This window comes from Bos indicus, chromosome 5 (genome assembly GCF_029378745.1).
Source record: "Bos indicus isolate NIAB-ARS_2022 breed Sahiwal x Tharparkar chromosome 5, NIAB-ARS_B.indTharparkar_mat_pri_1.0, whole genome shotgun sequence".
Classification (NCBI taxonomy): Eukaryota; Metazoa; Chordata; class Mammalia; order Artiodactyla; family Bovidae; genus Bos; species Bos indicus.
This window is the reverse complement of record NC_091764.1, coordinates 103,350,404-103,371,587: the sequence shown is the minus strand read 5'-3', so window position 1 is coordinate 103,371,587 and position 21,184 is coordinate 103,350,404. Positions and strand designations below refer to the sequence as shown.

At 41.9% G+C, this 21,184-nt stretch overlaps 1 protein-coding gene across 1 annotated transcript in view; it reads left to right on the top strand.

The window, feature by feature from the left end:
• Positions 1-21,184, top strand: part of LOC139182962 (antigen WC1.1-like) — a gene marked incomplete in the record, with an annotated part of 771,738 nt that overhangs the window by 31,665 nt on the left and 718,889 nt on the right. The window contains 6 exon segments of the mRNA XM_070788644.1: positions 1,888-2,202; positions 7,661-7,969; positions 8,063-8,380; positions 17,337-17,429; positions 17,506-17,820; positions 18,904-19,218. Of these exon segments, the coding sequence (XP_070644745.1) occupies positions 1,888-2,202; positions 7,661-7,969; positions 8,063-8,380; positions 17,337-17,429; positions 17,506-17,820; positions 18,904-19,218 (1,665 nt within the window).

Here is a 21,184-nt window from a genome sequence, read left to right as displayed (position 1 = left end):
TTTAGCATATTTAGTCCATGTTGTATCAACAAATGTTGAATACATTTCAGTTCAGTTCAGTTCAGTCGCTCAGTAGTGTCTGACTCTTTGTGGCCCCATGAATTGCAGCACGCCAGGCCTTCCTGTCCATCACCAACTCCCGGAGTTCACTCAAACTCACGTCCATCGAGTCGGTGATGCCATCCAGCCATCTCATCCTCTGTTGTCCCCTTCTCCTCCTGCCCCCAATCCCTCCCAGCATCAGAGTCTTTTCCAATGAGTCAACTCTTCGCATGAGGTGGCCAAAGTACTGGAGTTTCAGCTTTAGCGTCATTCCTTCCAAAGAAATCCCAGGGCTGATATCCTTTAGAATGGACTGTTTGGATCTCCTTGCAGTCCAAGGGACTCTCAAGAGTCTTCTCCAACACCACAGTTCAAAAGCATCAATTCTTTGGTGCTCAGCTTTCTTCATAGTCCTTCTCTCACATCCATACATGACTACTGGAAAAACCATAGCCTTGACTAGATGGACCTTTGTTGGGAAAGTAACATTTACTGTTTCTTAAAAAACATTTTTCAGCTTTTTAAGTTGTATCCAGCAAGACCCAGCAAAACACATTGGCCTGCTGTGAATTCCTCCATTCTCCATCGAAGTGGAAAATTTTAGGTTTAATTCTCTACTTCATCATTTACTTAAAGTGCAACATTGATAGACATTCTTTAACCCTTCTTTACATCACTTTTATGTATAAATGGAGAGAATAATACAGTGAGCTTGTTAATATTATTTGTTCAAGGGCTTGCATGAATGTGACCTATTTCTGCTCAGTGATAGAACTAGAAGAACTTTGCCAGTGGCTCAGCTGTAAAGAATCCACCTGCAATGCAGGAGACACTGGTTAGATCACTGGGTCAGGAAGATCCCCTGGAGGACTGCATGGCAACCCACTCCAGTATTCTTGCCTGGAGAATCCCATGGGCAGAAGAGCCTGGTGGGCTACAGTTCATAGGGTCTTAAAGAGTTGAACATGACTGAAGTGACTAAGCAAACATACACACTGTTTCCCCCTAAAGACCACATAACTCCAAAATTTGAATAACAGAGATTCTTGACACAAAGTCCAAGGAGGGATTATATTTTTTGGGAGAAGAAGCAACACTCTATGATTTCCAATGGCATCTTGCCAGTGTCAGTGTTCCCTGACATCATTTCTCATGCAAAGTTGTTCAGTCAACTCAAAGAGATCACATTCTTTGAAAGTAAGTATCCAGATCTGAAGTCTGAAGCTTAGAACCACAAATGAAATATTCTGGGGTAAACCAAGATATCACAGAATCCATTTGTTTTTCAGCTCTGAATGACTGTACCAAGGAGAAGGATTCTAATGGTAGAGGATTCATGATTGCTATCTGAGGCATCTGATAAGGCCTGACTCCACTCCCTTTACTCAACCCCTTTAACTCTTAGGTCAACGGCATCAAAATGTGTGTGCTTTAAAAGGAATCCATCCAGCTGCCAGCTCATTCCTGTGACTCTGAACTCATTTAACTGCTCTGGGTAGAGAGACTAACATTTCCTGTGAATCTTTCTCTGATGCTGTGCAGAACTCTACAGATCAGAATGTTAACTCTGATAGGACCTTGTACCACCTTCTGTCTCAGACTACTCACTAGAGTGTTTTCAACTTACTTACTTCCTGTTTTATTTTCTTCCTATTTTTCAACCTCATTATTCTCTTGCCACTGGTATAAAAAACCAGACCCAGCTGCTGCCCCATTGCAACAACTCTGTGTCTGAACCAGCAGGGTTGGCAGCCTCAGAGGAGAGCGCCCCCTACTGCTCAGGTGGGGGTCCCAGAGGACAGAAAACCCTTCCCAACCCCTGGTATCCCATTTCTCTCTGCTCAGACAGCAGACAGATCCGCCTGGTGGATGGAGGTGGTCGCTGCTCTGGGAGAGTGGAGATCCTTGACCAGGGCTCCTGGGGCACCATCTGTGATGACCGCTGGGACCTGGACGATGCCCGTGTGGTGTGCAAGCAGCTGGGCTGTGGAGAAGCCCTGGACGCCACTGTCTCTTCCTTCTTCGGGACGGGATCAGGGCCCATCTGGCTGGATGAAGTGAACTGCAGAGGAGAGGAGTCCCAAGTATGGAGGTGCCCTTCCTGGGGATGGCGGCAACACAACTGCAATCATCAAGAAGATGCAGGAGTCATCTGCTCAGGTATGGTCAGTTCTTTGTCCACAGGCTGAGAAAATGAAAAGTTCCAAGAAAGCTGGTGCCTGATCAGCAAGGCAATGGGAGATAGGTGGGCTAGAGAGGACTCAGATGCCTACCCATCCTCCCTGAGTGTGCTGTGGCTATGAGTGATGAGCGTTATATACTTTGCTCTTATAAGTCTCTGCTATTCTTTTTGTCTCCAGTGGACTTACCTGACGCTAAAATAGCTTTATTCATTCTCCTAATTAAAATAAATCCTTATAATTTTTTTTCATAATTCACTTTTTGTAAGAGTGAAACATTTGCTAACTGCCACATACACATTCTCTTTGCACAGGGAGGCTATGAGAAGGAGGGACAAGAATGAGGATGTACTTTCCTGGGTGGAGTTGTTTCTGTACAAACAATGTGAGACATTATTTTGCACTAGGCTAGTAGGAGTGGAGGTTACTCTTACTATAGGAGGATATCATTTACATATATAGAGGTGACCCCTAAAGGGATATTATTTAACAAATCAGAGATTCTTATGGATTTGTGGCAGATTTCAAGTTTCCTTTGCAAATTTAGATGTAAATGTTCATAGTTCTTTGATGGTAGAGCTAGAGAACTGTGAATGAAATGCTCCGAGTCATATATTCTTTCATTGTTACTAGAAAAATCTCTCTCCCCAATTTTTCCTTTAAGATATCTGTATAAATGCAAACTTTGGAGGAACACTTAGCCATGCACTGGCAAGTCAAAGGTGGAGATAATAAAACATGAATTTCTGTGTTTTATGATAAGAGATTATGTAGTTTATATTTGATGATTTCAGTGATATAAGAGACTTGTGTTTGGGGGCTTATTTGAGCAAGAGGACAAATGTAATTTTTGAAGACAGTGAGACAGGTTTTATAGTAGCTGGGAGGAAGGGGAATGGCAATGGGAGCTGATGAAGGCAACTGTGAGTTTCTCTGAGCAGCACTGAAGGTCCAGGTGTGGTGTGGAAGATGCTATGTGTGCTTAAGGACCCAAGATGTCTACACAGCAAGAGACCAGACAAGGATATATCTTTATTATATTTAATATCTTTACTCATTCACATCAGTTCAGTTCAGTTCAGTCTTTCAGAAGTGTCAGACTCTTTGTGACCCCATGAATTGCAGCATGCCAGGCCTCCTTGTCCATCACCAACTCCCGGAGTTCACTCAGACTCACGTCCATCGAGTCGGTGATGCCATCCAGCCATCTCATCCTCTGTCGTCCCCTTCTCCTCCTGCCCCCAATCCCTCCCAGCATCAGAGTCTTTTCCAGTGAGTCAACTCTTCGCATGAGGTGGCCAAAGTACTGGAGCTTCAGCTTTAGCCTCATTCCTTCCAAAGAAAACCCAGGGCTGATCTCCTTCAGAATGGACTGTTTGGATCTCCTTGCAGTCCAAGGGACTCTCAAGAGTCTTCTCCAACACCACAGTTCAAAAGCATCAATTCTTCAGCTCTCAGCTTTCTTCATAGTCCTTCTCTCACATCCATACATGACCGTAGGAAAAACCATAGCCTTGACTAGATGGACCTTTGTTGGCAAAGTAATGTCTCTGCTTTTGAATATGCTATCTAGGTTGGTTCTAACTTTCCTTCCAAGGAGTAAGCATCTTTTAATTTCATGGCTGCAGTCACCATCTACAGCAATTTTGGAGCCCCCCAAAATAAAGTCTGACACTGTTTCCACTGTTTCCCCATCTATTTCCCATGAAGTGATGGGACCAGATGCCATGATCTTCGTTTTCTGAGTGTTGAGCTTTAAGCCAACTTTTTCACTCTCCTCTTTCACTTTCATCAAGATGCTTTTTAGTTCCTTTTCACTTTCTGCCATAAGGGTGGTGTCATCTGCATATCTGAGGTTACTGATATTTCTCCCAGTAATCTTGAGTCCAGCTTGTGCTTCTTCCAGCCCAGCATTTCTCGTGATGTACTCTGCATATAAGTTAAATAAGCAGGGTGACAATATACAGCCTTGATGTACTCCTTTTCTTATTCAGCCTTCTATTTAATAATTTTCTTGGAATTTTCACACACTTACTCTTCTATGTAAATTTTAAAATCAAGTAGAAAATAAAACAGAAGTAAGATATCTCAGAAGTCTCTATCTTAATATGTTCTAAGACTTTACTGATTATCCAGCACCTATTTGAAAATGTAACTTTTATCAGGGTATATAATACAGAACACAAGAAATACTTCTCTCTTTGTCTTTCTAAATTTGTAATCTCATGGAATTTATATAATATCAACAACCTCAGATATGCAAATGACATCACCTCAAATGGTAGAAAATGAAGAGGAACTAAAGAGCCTCTTGATGAAAGTGAAAGAGGAGAGTGAAAAAGCTGACTTGAAAGTCAGCATTCAGAAAACTAAGATCATGGCATCCTGTCCCATCACTTCATGGCAAACAGACGGGGAAAAAATGGAAACTGTGTCAGACTTCATTTTCTTGGGCTCCAAAATCACTGTGGACAATGACTGCAATCATGAAATTAAAAGATGCTTGCTTCTTAGAAGAAAAGCTGACAAACCTAGACAGTATATTAAAAAACAGAGACATTACTTTGAGACAAAGGTCCAACTAGTCAAAGCTATGGTTTTTTCAATAGTCACGGATGGATGTGAGAGTTGGACCATAAAGAAGGCTGAACACTGAAAAACTAATGCTTTTGAACTGTGGTGTTGGACAAGACTCTTGAGAGTCCCTTGCACTGTAAGGAGATCAAACCACTCAATCCTAAATGAAATCAACCCTGAATATTCACTGAAAGGACTGATGCTGAAGCTGAAGCTCCAATACTTTGGCCGCCTGATATGAAGAGCTGATTCACTGGAAAAGACCCTGATGCTGGGAAAGATTGGAGGCTGGTGGAGAAGGGGACGACAGAAGATGAGATAGTTAGATGGCATCACCGACTCGATGGTCATGAGTGTGAGCAAAGTCAGGGAGATAGTGAAGGACAGGGAAGCCTGTCATTCTTCAGTCCATGGGGTAGCAAAGAGTCAGACACGACTGAGTGGCTGAGCAACAACAACAACAACAACAAACAGTTAATTAAAAATGGTTTATCTAGGATGTGTATCCTGTGACCAAACTCCCAGCCAGAATAGATTAGGGGTCCTAACTTAGGCCTCTCTGGGGAGATGGAAATGGATTAACAATAAGGGGCAAGCAGATCATCCTCTGTCTCATCATTCATTCTTGTATGAGTGGCCAAGCTAATCCTACAATTCTTTAATTTCTGCAGTGAATTTTCTGTTCTCTCCTGCTCTCTATGCTGCTGCTGCTGCTGCTAAGATGCTTCAGTCATCTCTGACTCTGTGCGACCCCATAGACAGCAGCCCACCAGGCTCTGCTGTCCCTGGGATTGTCCAGGCAAGCACACTGGAGTGGGTTGCCATTGCCTTCTCCACCTGCTCTCTATAGTCGATTTTTATTCTATTATATCATTCTTTTTGGGACTTCAAAGTTCACAAATGTATGCAATCAGAGTCCTTCACCAGAACAAATTCCACCATGTACATAAATAATCATGAGCACACTCAGAAACCAGGAAAATTATTTAAAAAGTTGTTCTTTATGATGTGCAGGTTTTTTTCCTATTGGATTACCTTTTCTCTATCCAAAATATGGTCTCTGAAGGATGAAATCATTATCATCAGTCTTTTTTTGGTCTCTCTCTCTCATACTCCATCCACTCCCCATTTAACCTGCCACTCACTCCACCTCACTCCCTACAGAAGTTCTTTCCTTTTGGAGTCTCCTTTCCATCTATTTGCAGCTCTTAAGCTTGTTTTTTCTTTTCTGCATTGGGAGAAATCAGAAAGGGTAGCAGGGTTATGTGGCAAATGGGAGGAGCACAGGGGATAGAAAGTGTTAAAATCTTGTTGAACAAGTCTTTTTTCCCCAAAATGTTTTTATGTTTCATTCTTATTGAGGCGTTTGCAATTTAGAAATCTCTAAAGTATATATTAAAAGACACTTACTCCTTGGAAGGAAAGTAACCTTCCTAGACAGCAACCTAGTAACCAACCTAGACAGCATATTAAAAAGCAGAGATATTACTTTGCCAACAAAAGTCCATCTAGTCAAGGCTATGGTTTTTCCAGTGGTCATGTATGGATGTAAGAGTTGGATTGTGAAGAAAGCTGAGCGCTGAAAAATTGATGCTTTTGAACTGTGGTGCTGGAGAAGACTCTTGTGAGTCCCTTGGACTGCAAGGAGATCCAACCAGTCCATTCTAAAGGAGACCAGTCCTGGGTGTTCATTGGAAGGACTGATGCTGAGGCTGAAACTCCAATACTTTGGCCACCTCATGCGAAGAGCTGACTCATTGGAAAAGAGCCTAATTCTGGGAGGGAATGGGGACAGGAGGAGAAGGGGACGACAGAGAATGAGATGGCTGGATGGCATCACTGACTCGATGCACACGAGTTTGGGTGAAGTCCTGGAGTTGGTGATGGACAGGGAGGCCTGGCGTGCGCAATTTATGGGGTCACAAAGAGTCGGACATGACTGAGGGACTGAACTGAGCTAAACTGAACTGAAAGTATATATGGCTTTGTTGCTGTCTGCTCTCTTCCTCTAATTCTCCTTTTTTATAGCTTGCTGGCTTCTTATCTCAGAAATCCAAATAGGAAAGGCATATGCAGTTAGCATATAGATAAGGTTAGAATACATTAAATTATCATTACTCTTTCACATTTGCTGAGAATCTCATGTCTAGTATGAAGTAATCAACTAACTCAATTGTCTTGCATAATCCCACTGAGACCTCACTTTCTCCCAGGTGTCTTGATAAATCCTAGGTTTTTAAGAAATATGGCTAGGACAATTCCCTCCCTCTCCTATGACTCTCTGAGCTTTTGTCATTTCTAAACTTACCTGTGGACAACTTCTTTCAAAATTAGATTATAATACCTGCACTCAGATCCAGCGTGTGTGAAATTCCTTGTCCTCAGTGACTTGAATATTGACTCTGAGAAAACTGGCCAGAATTTTAGCCCCAGAAATCTCAGGATGGTCCTCTAAACTTCTAAACTTCTCTGGCTCTTAGGCCTCTAAGCTCTTGAACCCCATGGACCTTTTTCACTCTCACTTCAGCTCTGCACACATGTTTGAATGTCTACCACTGTGTGGTTTCTTTGGGCACTGTAGTTTCCATGCCCCAGATAGGAATTAACATTCCTAACCAATACATATTCTCGGGATTCAGCCATTCCAAACTGATCCTTCAATCCTTCTGGATATCTCTTCAGAAACTTGCTCATGAAAATGCAGTTTGACAAGGACAGTCAAATTATCTTTTCTTATCCCCTCTTATTCCACTGTTGGAAAGAAAAGCTTTCACACCATCTCACGCCTGTGAATGTTGTTTCCAATTGTCAAGCCAGGTTCATGAACACTCACCGGGTTTGTTGTTCTTTGTTTCTCTTAGGATTTGTGCGTCTGGCTGGAGGAGATGGACCCTGCTCAGGGCGAGTAGAAGTGCATTCTGGAGAAGCCTGGACCCCAGTGTCTGATGGAAACTTCACACTCCCCACTGCCCAGGTCATCTGTGCAGAGCTGGGATGTGGCAAGGCTGTGTCTGTCCTGGGACACATGCCATTCAGAGAGTCCGATGGCCAGGTCTGGGCTGAAGAGTTCAGGTGTGATGGGGGGGAGCCTGAGCTCTGGTCCTGCCCCAGAGTGCCCTGTCCAGGAGGCACGTGTCTCCACAGTGGAGCTGCTCAGGTTGTCTGTTCAGGTGAGATGCACATCAGGACTTAACCTCCGTGTATACTCAGTTCAAGCTAAAAAAGAAATCAGATTTTACTGAAATCCTGTCTTTTTCTATCAGTGTACACAGAAGTCCAGCTTATGAAAAACGGCACCTCTCAATGTGAGGGGCAGGTAGAGATGAAGATTTCTGGACGATGGAGAGCGCTCTGTGCCTCCCACTGGAGTCTGGCCAATGCCAATGTTGTCTGTCGTCAGCTCGGCTGTGGAGTTGCCATCTCCACCCCCAGAGGACCACACTTGGTGGAAGGAGGTGATCAGATCTCAACAGCCCAATTTCACTGCTCAGGGGCTGAGTCCTTCCTGTGGAGTTGTCCTGTGACTGCCTTGGGTGGGCCTGACTGTTCCCATGGCAACACAGCCTCTGTGATCTGCTCAGGTAAGAGAGGGAAGGGCTACTATACTTAGGATTCTCATGGAGTGAAATTTCCCCAAAGCAGAGAGTAAGGGAAAACAGGCTTAAAAAGGAAGATATTCTGTAGTGAAATTATTGAACTCAGGTTTCAACTGCTCATTACTCAAGAATCCAATACTGAGACACAAGCGTGGGATAAAATTAAAGATAGCTTTGTTGAGGAAACCAGCAGTTCTGGGGAGACAGAGGACTAATGTACCAAAGAACTAGCTCCCCCTTGCTGATCAGGGACAAGACTTTTTAAATGGGAATTTCAGGAGTGCACAGGTGGAGGTAGGGGACAGGTTACCTGCAGAAGAGTACAGCTAGCCCCGACAATCATCTTGAAATAGGTCTGATCAGTGTCACCTTTATTGTTTTGAAATACAGTTAATCATCAGTTCTAGTGTTGGTCTGTTCCCATTTCCTTGAGGCCAATTCTTAGAATTGTGCAAGATGAAGAAGATTATGGGCTTCCCTGTTGACTCAGATGGTAAAGAATCTGCTTGCAATGCAAGAGACTCAGGTTTGATCCCTGGGTTGGGAAGATCCCCTGGAGAAGAAAATGGCACCCCACTAGTCTGGTCATCATGTAATTTACTTCTACCACCTGGTTGGGATTTCAGCATCTGCAAAACAGCTCAAAGGATATGGCTCAGAATGTTAGCTATAGCCCATGAGGAGGCACTAAAAATACTTGACTTTGTTTAGGGTTAAACTATTATTATTTTATCCGATTTGACTGTTTTCCTTTGTTTCTGAAAAATTTTCATTTCTGTGATTAAATTTATTCTTTGGCTAAGGCTTTTCTACAGACAGAAGCAGGTGCAGGACATGAGGGGGGTCTGTCCTGAGAAGGCTCCGTAAGGTCCTGCTCCATAACCTTCTCATTGTTCACTCATTTTTTCAGGGGAAAGAAGTGCTAAGAAATGCTAAGAAGTGCTATGTCAGGGAAAGAAATGCTTAGATGAATAATATTTTTATGAAACATTATTATTTAAGGATAATAATAGAGAACAAAGTACAAACAGTAAGTGTATGCCTAGGTCATGTTCCCAACCCAGATCCACAAAGAGAACATTCGCAGCACCACAGAATCACTATTGCCTCCCAAGAGCTGTGTCCTCCTCTCCAGGGAAGACTGCTTACCTACGACTTGTACTGCCATAGGATATTTTTTCAGTTTTTGAACTTTATGTATAACCATATAGAATATTTTATTTCATGTCTAATTTCCCACTCATGATGTTGTTTATGGCAACATTGTATTCAATTTTATTACTATAGAGTAGTCCTTTGAATGATCACATGAGCATGCGTTGATCCATTCAACCAGTGGCAGAGATTTCAGTTTGTTGCCAGGTTTTGACTATTACAAATACAGTGGTGCAAATTACCATGACAATGACTTTTGGCATAAATATTTATTATGTTTTTTTGTGTGTAATTCTGTTTTATATTTTTATTTTCTTAATGATATGGTGTACTTTAATGAGCCAAGTTACTCATCTTAAGTTAATTCATTCACCTTTTTTACTGTACATGTAGTGTTCCTTCAGTCAGTCAGTTCAGTTCAGTCACTCAGTCATGTCTGACTCTTTGCAATCCCATGGACTGCAGCACATCAACCTTCCCTGTCCTTCATCATCTCCCACAGCTTGCTCAAGCTCATATCCATTGAATTGGTGATACCACCCAATCATGTCATCCTCTGTCATCTACTTCTCCTCCTGCCTTCAGAATTTTTCCGCATCAGGGTCTTTTCCATTGAGTCAGTTCTTCCCATCATGTGGCCAAAGTATTAGAGCTTCATCTTCAGCATCAGTCCTTCCAATGAATATTCAGCACTGATTTCCTTTAGGATTGACTGGTTTAATATCCTTGAAGTCCAAGGGACTCTCAAAAGTCTTCTCCAACACCACAGTTCACAAACATCAATTCTTCAGTGCTCAGCTTTCTTGATGGTCCAGCTCTCACATCCATACATGACTACTGGAAAAACTATAGCTTTGTTGGGCCTTTGTCGGCAAAGTAACGTCTCTGCTTTTTAATATGCTGTCTAGGTTTGTCATAGCTTTTCTTCCAAGGAGCAAGTATCTTTTAATTGCATGGCTGCAGTCACAATTTGCAGTGATTTTGGAGTCCAAGAAAATAAAGTCTGTCACTGTTTTCATTGTTTCCCCATCTATTTGCCATGAAGTGATGGGACCAGATGCCATGATCTTCCTTTTCTGAACGTTGAGTTTCAAGCCAACATTTTCACTCACCTCTTTCACCTTCATCAAGAGGCTCTTTAGTTCCTCTTCACTTTCTGCCATAAGGGTGGTGTCATCTGCATATCTGAGGTTATTGATATGTCTCCCAGCAATCTTGACTCCAGCTTGTGCTTCATCCATCCTGGCATTTCGCATGATGTGTTCTGCATAGAAGTTAAATAATCAGGGTGACAATATACAGGCTTGATGTACTCCTGTCTCAGCTTTGAACAAGTCCCTTGTTCCAGTCCATAGAGCTCCTTATATCCTCCTAGAAAGAACTTTGTCTACTCCAAAATCACAAAAATATTCTCTGAGAGTATCTCACAGAAGTGTAATTACTTTTCTTTTGCATGTAATTATACAGAGCTTCTAGGATTGATAACTGTGTAGGATAAGGGTCAAGTGTCATGTTTTCACATGGGCATCCAGTTGACTCATAATCTTTTTCTGGAAAGACTATTCCTTACTTCAGTGCCACCTTTGTGATAAACCAAAGGCACATATGTCTGAACACTTCTTTTAGACTATCTCTTCTGTTCCACTGTATCATTTGTCTATCCTTCCACCTGTACCACATTTTCTTAATTATTGTAATTTTATAGTAAATCTTGAACCTTCCCTCTTGGCTCAGATGGTAAAGAATCCGTCTGCAAGGCGGGAGACCTGGGTTTGATCTCTGGGTTGGGAAGATCCCCTGGAGAAGTGCATGGCAACCCACTCCAGTATTCTTGCCTGGAGAGTCCCCATGGAGAGAGGAGCTTGGCGGGCTGTAGTTCATTGGGTCACAAAGAATTGGAAATGACTGAGTGACTAAGCACACATAGTAAGTCTGGGTAACTTTATTTATTTATTTTTTAGGATTGTTGGATTTTATTTATTTATTTTTAAAATATAAATTTATTTATTTTAATTGGAGGTTAATTACTTTACAAGATTGTATTGGTTTTGCCATACATCAACATGAATCCACCACAGGTATACACGTGTTCCCAATCCTGAACCCCCCTTCCTCCTCCCTCCCCATACCATCCCTCTGGGTCATCTCAGTGCACCAGTTGTTGCTGTTCTTCCTAACTGCCTTGGTCATTCTTGGTTTTTGTATTTTGTATACATTTTTGAGCTGAGGCTCCAATACTTTGCCACCTGATGTGAAGAGCTGACTCATTAGAAAAGACCCTGATGCTTGGAAAGATTGAAGGCAGGAGGAGAAGGGGACAACAGAAGATGAGATAGTTGGATGGCATCACTGACTCAATGGACATGAGTTTGGGTAAACTCTGGGAGTTGGTGATGGACAGGGAAGCCTGGCGTGCTGCAGTCCATGGGGTTGCAAAGAGTCAGACATGACTGAGTGACTGAACAACAACATAAATTTTGAATCATCTTGTCATGTTTCACACACACAAAAGCATCAGGGAATTTTATTGAGGTTAGCTTTAATCTGTATATAAATTTGAGAATGGTTTATTTTGACAACATTGAGTCTCCCAATTCATTGGCAAAATATATCCCTTCATTCAGTTCGGTCTTGAATTTCTCTCCGATGTTTTGCACATCTTTACCTAGGTTTTCTCCTAGGCATTTTATGGGTTTGATGTTACTAGCATTTACTTTGGTGAAGGTTTTCTAGGAGTGAATTCTCTCTGAACTTTATCTGGATTCCCCAAATGTTAGGTTAGTATTTTGCTTTAATCCTTCTTTCTTTCTTTCTTTTCTCTCCCTCTCTCTCTCACTCTAGTTTTCTCTGTCTTGCTCTAGCTTTCCCTCTCTCTCCTGCTTTGTCCCTCTCCTGCCCCATTTTCCCCCTGAGTATGTACAATCTTTCTGGATTAAGTTGCAGATAGGATGCTCCTTTATCCCTCCCCCTCCCCAAAAACAACAACAACAAAAAAAACTTCAGGGAATTTCCTTACATAACCACAGTTCAATCAAATCTTTAGAGATATCAGCCCCAGATAACATCTAAGTGCAACCACATGAGAGACCCCAAAGATAGAACTGCCAAGTTGAGTCTTTCCCAAATTACTGACCAGGAAATTATGATCAAAATTTAAAAAAAAATTCCCTCAACTGCTAAGTTTGGGGGGAAACTTTGTTATACAGTATTGTTAACCAGGCACTTACCATGTAACCAGCTTTTCTATATAGAGGAATATTTATCCTCTCATCTTCCATTTTACTATTTCTACTTTATATTGATCTAATGTGCTGATAGATTCATTCTCTAGTTCTTAATTTCAGCTGTTAACTTTTTCAGCTGTCGAATTTTCATCTTTTTGTTATCATTTCTCTGCCAAGACACACATCTTGTTAATTTTTTGTGCAATTTAATCATGGCTATTTAAATTCTCTGTCAGACTATAAAACTCTTAGAGGAAAACATAGGCAGAAGATTCTTTGACGTAAATTGCAACAAGATCTTTTTTGACCAACCTTCTAGAGTGAAGAAAATAAAAACAAAAATAAACAAATAGGACCCGATTAAACTTAAAAGTTTTGCATAGCAAAGGAAACCATAAACAGAACAAAAAGACAACTGCCAGAATGGGAGAAAATATTTGCAACTAAAATGAAACAACTAACAAGCGACCGATCTTCAAAATGCACAAACAACTCAATATCAACAAACGAAACAACCCAATTGAAAAATGGGAAAAATACCTAAACAGACGTTTCTCCAGACATACAGATGGCTAACAAATACATGAAAAGATGTTCAATATCACTAATTACTAGAGAGATGCAAAACTGCAGTCAGGTATTACTTCACACCAGTCAGAATGTCTATCGTTAAATCTACAAAAATAAATGCTGGAGAGAATGTGCAGAAAAGGGAATCCTCCTACACATGGCTATGTAAATTGGCACAACTACTATGGAGAACAGTATGGAGGTTCCTCAAAAAACTGAAAATAGAATTATCATATGACTCAGCAATCCCACTCCTGGGCACATACCTGGAGAGAATCATCATTCAAAAAGACACATTCATCCTAATGTTCACTGCAGCACTATTTACAACAGCCAGGACACAGAAGCAACCTAAATGTCCCTCACAGGAGGAATGGATAGAGAAGATGTTGTGCATATATAAAATGGAATATTACTCAGCCATAAAAGAATAAAGTTGTGAAATTTGCAGAGACATGGATAGACTGAGAGATTGTTATGTTCGGTTTAGTTCAGTTCAGTTGCTCGTCATGTCTGATTGTTTACGACCCCATTGACTGTAGCACAAGAAGGCTCCCTGTCCATCACCAACTCCCGGAGATTACTCAAACTCATGTTGTATGACGCCATGTTGGTGATGCCATGCTGGTGATGCCAACCATCTCATCCTCTGTCGTCCCTTTCTCCTCTCACCTTCAATCTTTCCCAGCATCAGGGTCTTTTTAAATGAGTCAGTTCTTCACATCAGGTGGCCAAAGTACTGGAGCTTCAGCTTCAGCATCAGTCCTTCCAATGAACATTCAGGACTGATTTCCTTTAGGATGGACTGGTTGGATCTCCTTGCAGTCCAAGGGACTCTCAAGAGTCTTCTCCAACACCACAGTTCAAAAGCATCAATTCTTTGGTGCTCAGCTTTCTTTATAGTCCAACTCTCATATCCATACATGATTACTGGAAAGACCATAGCCTTGACTACTAGGACCTTTGTTGGCAAAGTTATGTCTCTGCTTTTTAAAATGTTGTCTAGGTTGGTCATAACTTTTCTTCCAAGGAGTAAGCGTCTTTTAATTTCATGACTGCAGTCACCATCTACAGCGATTTTGGAGCTCAAAAAAATAAAGTCAGCCACTGTTTCCACTGTTTCCCCATCTATTTGCCATGAAGTGATGGGACTGGATGCCATGATCTTTGTTTTCTGAATGTTGAGCTTTAAGCCAACTTTTTCACTCTCCTCTTTCACTTTCACCAAGAGGCTCTTTAGTTCCTCTTCACTTTCTGCTATAAGGGTGGTGTCATCTCCATATCTGAGGTTATTGATATTTCTCCCAGAAATCTTGATTCCAGGTTGTGCTTCATCTAGCCCAGCATTTCTCATAATGTACTCTGCATATAAGTTAAATAAGCAGGGTGAAATATACAGCCTTGACCTACTCCTTTTCCTGTTTGGAACCAGTCTGTTGTTCCATGTCCAGTTCTAACTGTTGCTTCCTGACCTGCATACAGGTTTCTCAAGAGGCAGGTCAGGTGGTCTGGTATTCCCATCTCTCTTAGAATTTTCCACAGTTTATTGTAATGCACACAGTCAAAGCCTATGGCATAGTCAATAAAGCAGAAATAGATGTTTTTCTGGAACTCTCTTGCTTTTTCAATGATCCAGCGGATGTTGGCAATTTGATCTCTGGTTCCTCTGCCTTTTCTAAAACCTGCTTGAACATCTGGAAGTTCATGGTTCATGTGATGTTGAAGCCTGGCTTGGATAATTTTGAGCATTACTTTGCTAGTGAGATGAGTGCAATTGTGTGGTAGTTTGAGCATTCTTTGGCATTGTCTTTCTTTGGGACTGGAATGAAAACTGCCCTTTTCCAGTCCTGTGGTCACTGCTGAGTTTTCCAAATTTTCTGGCATATTGCATGCAGCACTTGCACAGCATCATATTTTAGGATTTGAAATAGGATTGTTATGTAGAATGAAGTAAATCATAAAGAGAAAAACAAATACTGTATAACATCACTTATATGTGGAATCTAGAAAAATGGTAGAGATGAACTTACTGCAAAGCAGAAATAGAGACACACCAACATAGAGAACATCATATGGATACTAAGAGGGGAAATGAAGAGTGTGATGAATTGGGACATTGAGATTGACATGTATGACATATAGACACTATTGATGTGCTGTGCTGTGTGCTTAGTCATATCTGACTCTTTGCAACCCCATGGACTGTAGCCCGCCAGGCTCCTCTGTCCATGGGGATTCTCCAGGAATGAATTGTGGAGTGGGTTGCCATGCCCTCCTTCAGGGGATCTTCCCAACCCAAGGATCAAACCAGGTCTCTTGCATTGCAGGCGGATTCTTTACTGCTTCAGCCATCAGACTCAGAAGCCCTACACTATTGATACTAAGTATAAAATAGATATTGCCTGAAGAATCACGTAGACATGGAGCCTGATGGGCTACAATCCATAGTATCACAGAGTCAGATACGACTGAAGTGACTTAGCATGCACGCACACATAAACTTTGCCAACAAAGGTCTACCTAGTCAAGGCTATGGTTTTTCCAGTGGTCATGTATGGATGTGAGAGTTGGACTATAGAGAAAGCTGAGCACCAAAGAATTGATGCTTTTGAACTGTGGTGTTGGAGAAGACGCTTGAGAGTCCCTTGGACTGCAAAGAGATCCAACCAGTCCATCCTAAAGGAAATCAGTCCTGAATGTTCATTGGAAGGACTGATGTTGAAGCTGAAGCTCCAATACTTTGGCCACCTGGTGTGAAGAGCTGACTCATTGGAAAAGACACTGATGCTGGGAAGGATTGAGGGCAGGAGGAGAAGGGGACGACAGAGGATGAGATGGTTGGATGGCATCATTGACTTGATGGACATGGGTTTGGGTGAACTCTGGGAGTTGGTGATGGACAGGGAGGCCTGGCGTGCTGCGGTTCATGGGGTCACAAACAGTTGGACACTACTGAGCGACTGAACTGAACACATAAGATAGATAAATAATAACCTATTTTATAGCACAGTGAACTCTACTCAGTGCTCTGTGGTGATGTAAATAGGAAGTAAATCCAAGAAAGAGGGGATATATATACATATATATATATATATACATACATATATGTATATATATATATATATATATTTCGTTGTTGTTTGGTCGCTGAGTTGTGTCTGACTCTTTTGTGACCTCATGGACTGTAGCCTGCGACACTTCTTTGTCCATAGGATTTCCCAGGCAAGAATACTGGAGTGGGTTGCCATTTCTTTCTCCAGAGGATCTTCCCAACCAGGGATGGAACCCAGTCTCCTATTTGGCAGGCAGATATTTTTACCACTGAATCACCTAGGAAACCCTTACATGTATATATAATGTATTAAATTTGCTGTACAGCAGAAGCTACCACAACGTTGTAAGGCAATTATGCTCAAATAAAAATAAATAAACTCTCTGTCAGGTAACTCTAAGAGCCAAATACCCTGGGAAATTTTTTAAATGTTTCTTTTTCCTCTTGTTTTCCATGAGATCTGTTTTATATGTGTTTTTAAAATCAGAAACATTGTAGATAAAAAATTGTACAAAGCCTTCAGAAAGGATTTTGTTTTGCTTCTTCTATTTAGGGGTAGATTAAGGATAGAGCAACTTATTTAACTCATTCTTAGGGCAAAGCTTGGCTTAAAACAGGAATCGTGGCATTGTCACGACCAGGGCTGTTCATAAGGAAAGGAACACTAAGATTATGGTAACTTTACTGGTATGTTACAGCTTTCATCTCAGCTCCATCACTAGGTCATTATTATTATTTTATTTTGAACTTTTTACTTTGTATTGGGTTTAACCGATTAACAATGTTGTCACAGTTTCAGGTGAACAGGCAGGGACTCAGCCATACATATACATGTATCCATTTCCCCCCAAAGTCCCCTCCCCTCCTAAAAATTATTTTGCTTAACTGAGTTTCCTGTTCTTCAACCTTCCCAACCTTCTAATCATTGCTCTTTTTTCAGGAAACCACACCCAGGTGCTGCCCCAGTGCAACGACTTCCTGTCTCAACCTGCAGGCTCTGCGGCCTCAGAGGAGAGTTCTCCCTACTGCTCAGGTGAGGGTCCCACAGAACAGAAGACCCTTTTCATTCCCCAGGTCAACGCACCATTGTCCCATTTCTCTCTCCTCAGACAGCAGGCAGCTCCGCCTGGTGGACGGGGGCGGTCCCTGCGCCGGGAGAGTGGAGATCCTTGACCAGGGCTCCTGGGGCACCATCTGTGATGATGACTGGGACCTGGACGATGCCCGTGTGGTGTGCAGGCAGCTGGGCTGTGGAGAAGCCCTCAATGCCACGGGGTCTGCTCACTTCGGGGCAGGATCAGGGCCCATCTGGCTGGACGACCTGAACTGCACAGGAAAGGAGTCCCACGTGTGGAGGTGCCCTTCCCGGGGCTGGGGGCGGCACGACTGCAGACACAAGGAGGACGCCGGGGTCATCTGCTCAGGTCAGCACTCCACACTGTCCACAGGCAGGGTGAGGGGAGGGCCCAGGAGGACGGGGGTCTGAACCCTGAGGGAGAGATGCTGAAAGGACCAGAGAAGGAGGCTTCCTCCCATGGAGCCTGTCTTTCCAGCAGACATGAAGACGAGGTGCCTTCACTGCCTCGTGCAGCATTTGAGATTCTGGTCCTTTCTCCTCAGTAGTGTTTGCTGGCATAGCCTTTTCTCAGTTTTCCTTGAAATCAGGGCTCACTCTTCTGGTACATATGGTAGAGAAGTCTTAAAGCCAAGGTGCTAGTTTTTTTGCTTTGTAAAAATTTACCACATAGTTAATGGTTTAAAACAACACATTTACTTCCTTACACTTCTGTAGCTTAGATGTCCAGCAGGAATCTCACAGGATGGGGATCAAGGTTTCAGTAGAGTCACATCACCTCTCAGCCTCTGGGAAAGAATCTGTTTCTTGTCTTTTCAAGCTTCTAAAAACTGCCTGCCTGCCTTCGTTCATAACCCCCTTCTGTTCATCATCAGACCAACAATGCTCCACCTCTCTAACTGTTATACATAATCACATCTCCCTCTAACCAGAACGAGGAAAAGTATTCCACTCTAAAGGATAGTGAGTCTAAGATTGGGATTAGACTGTGCTCAGGTGGTTAATCCGTCATATTTCAGGGTAATCTCAAGGTCCTTAACTTAATCACATCTGTAAAGTCCCCTTTGCCAGATAAGGAAACAGTCACAGGTCCATTAGTCTATCTGCCTCCACACTGTCCACATCACACCCCTTTCATACACTCTTTTAGATGTTTTGTCAGGAAGCAGGAGTCAGCTCCCTCTCCCTGCAGGTGTCCCGGTTGGTCTTCCTCAGTTTATATTCACTACATCATGGTGGTAGAAATATTTAGAAAGACAGACACAGATGGACAAAGTCAGATAAAAAGGAGACAGGTTTGACTCTGGTCATCTAGTGGATTTGCTTCCTCAGCTGGGTCAGAGATGAGTGTTCACAAGTTTGGGGAGAGAGGAAAACCCAGAGCTCTGAGTGGGTTTCTCACTGTGTCCTGTCTCCTCCCTTTCAATCTCAGAGTTCCTGGCCCTCAGGATGGTGAGCGAGGACCAGCAGTGTGCTGGGTGGCTGGAGGTTTTCTACAACGGGACCTGGGGCAGTGTCTGCCGCAGCCCCATGGAAGATATCACTGTGTCCGTGATCTGCAGACAGCTTGGATGTGGGGACAGTGGAAGTCTCAACACCTCTGTTGGTCTCAGGGAAGGTTCTAGACCCCGGTGGGTAGATTTAATTCAGTGTCGGAAAATGGATACCTCTCTCTGGCAGTGTCCTTCTGGCCCATGGAAATACAGTTCATGCTCTCCAAAGGAGGAAGCCTACATCTCATGTGAAGGTGACTTATGTCTATTTCTGTGTCTTTCCCAACCCTGTAGGATGTTGTTAGTGAGATTTGATATTTTAAAATCTAAGTGATGGATTTAAGTTGAGTTTATAAAATGAAGTTTGGATGGAGCTTATTTAATCTACATGTTCCAAACTTGATTTATTAAAATTTTTTAATTGATGTAATTGATACAGCATTAAATTTTTTGCTGTGTGCAACATAATGCTTGTATGTTTGTGTGTATTGATAAATGATCACTACAGTAAGTCTAGTTATATCTATATATATGAATCCATATATATAGATCCATATATATAGTTAAAAATTTTTCTTACATAATGAGAATGTTTAGGATGTATTTTCTTGCCATCTTTCAAATAGACAATACAGTATTCCCTATAGTCACCATGCTGTATGTTATATCTCTTCACCTATTAATTTTATAATTCAAATTTATACCTTTTATTACCTTTGCCCATACCAAATCCCCCACCTCTGGCAGCCACCAACTAGTCAGCATCTCTGAACTTGTTTTTGTTTTAATATTACACATATAATGAGATTATATGGTATTTTTCTTTCTCTGACTGATTTGTTTTACTTAGCATAATGCCCTTGAGGTCCATCCATGTTGTTGAAACTGGCAAGATTTTCTTCTTTTTTATGGGTGGATATAAATCTATATTACATTTTATTTATCCATTCATCAGTGAAGACTTACATTGTTTGTCTCATATATATTGCTATAAAATACTAAAAGGTAATACTGTTAAAGTGCTGCAGTCAATACTTCAGCAAATTTGGAAGATTCATTACTGGCCACAGGACTGGAGAAGTTCAGTTTTCATTTCAATCTCAAAGAAGGGCAATGTCAACGAATGGTCAAACTACCTCACAACTGTGCTCATTTCACAGACTAGCAAGGTTATGCTCAAAATCTTTCAAGCTAGGCTTCAGCAGTAAGTGAACTGAGAACTTCCAAGATGTACAAGCTGGGTTTAGAAAAGGCAGAGAAACCAGAGATCAAACTGCCAACATTTGTTGGATCATAGAGTAAGCCAGAGAATTCCAGAAAAACATCTGCTTCATTGACTACATAAAACCTTTGACCATGTGGATCACAATGAACTGTGGAAAATTCTTAAAGAGATGAAAATACCAGGGCACCATACCTGCCTCCTGAGAAACCTGTATGCAGATCAAAAAGCAGCAGTTGGAACCGGACATGAAACAACCGACTGGTTCCAAATTGGGAAAAGAGTTCGTCAAGGCTGTATATTGTCACCCTGTTTATTTAACTTATATACAGAGAACATCATAGACATCAAAGGAAATGCCAGGCTGGATGAATCACAAGCTGGAATCAAGATTGCTGTGAGAAATATCAACAACCTCAGATACACAGATGATACCACTCTAATGGCAGAAAGTGAAGAGGAACTAAAGAGCCTCTCATTGAGGGTGAAAGAGGAGAGTGAAAAAGCTGGCTTACAGCTCAACATTCTAAAACCTAAGATCATCAGCACTTCATGGCAAATAAAAGGGGAGAAAGTGGAAACACTGACAGATTTTCTTTCTTGGACTCCCAAATCACTGCTGACAGTGACTACAGCCATGGATTAAAAGAGGCTTGCTGCTCTGTGACAAACCTAGACAGAGTATTAAAAAGCAGAGACATCACTTTGCTGACAAAGGTCCATATGGTCAAAGCTATATTTTTTCCAGCAGTCAAATCTGGACGTGAGATCCAGGTTATAGAAGAAGCTAAAAAGAGTTGATTCTTTTGAATTGTGGTGCTTGGATGTCACAATTGAATTGAGAGTCCTTTGGGCAGCAAGGAGATCAAACCAATCAATCCTAAAGGAAATCAACCCTGAATATTCATTGGAAGGACTGATGCTGAAGCTGAAGCTCCAGTACTTTGGCCACCTGATGAGAAGAGCTGACTCATTGGAATAGACCCTGATGCTGGAAA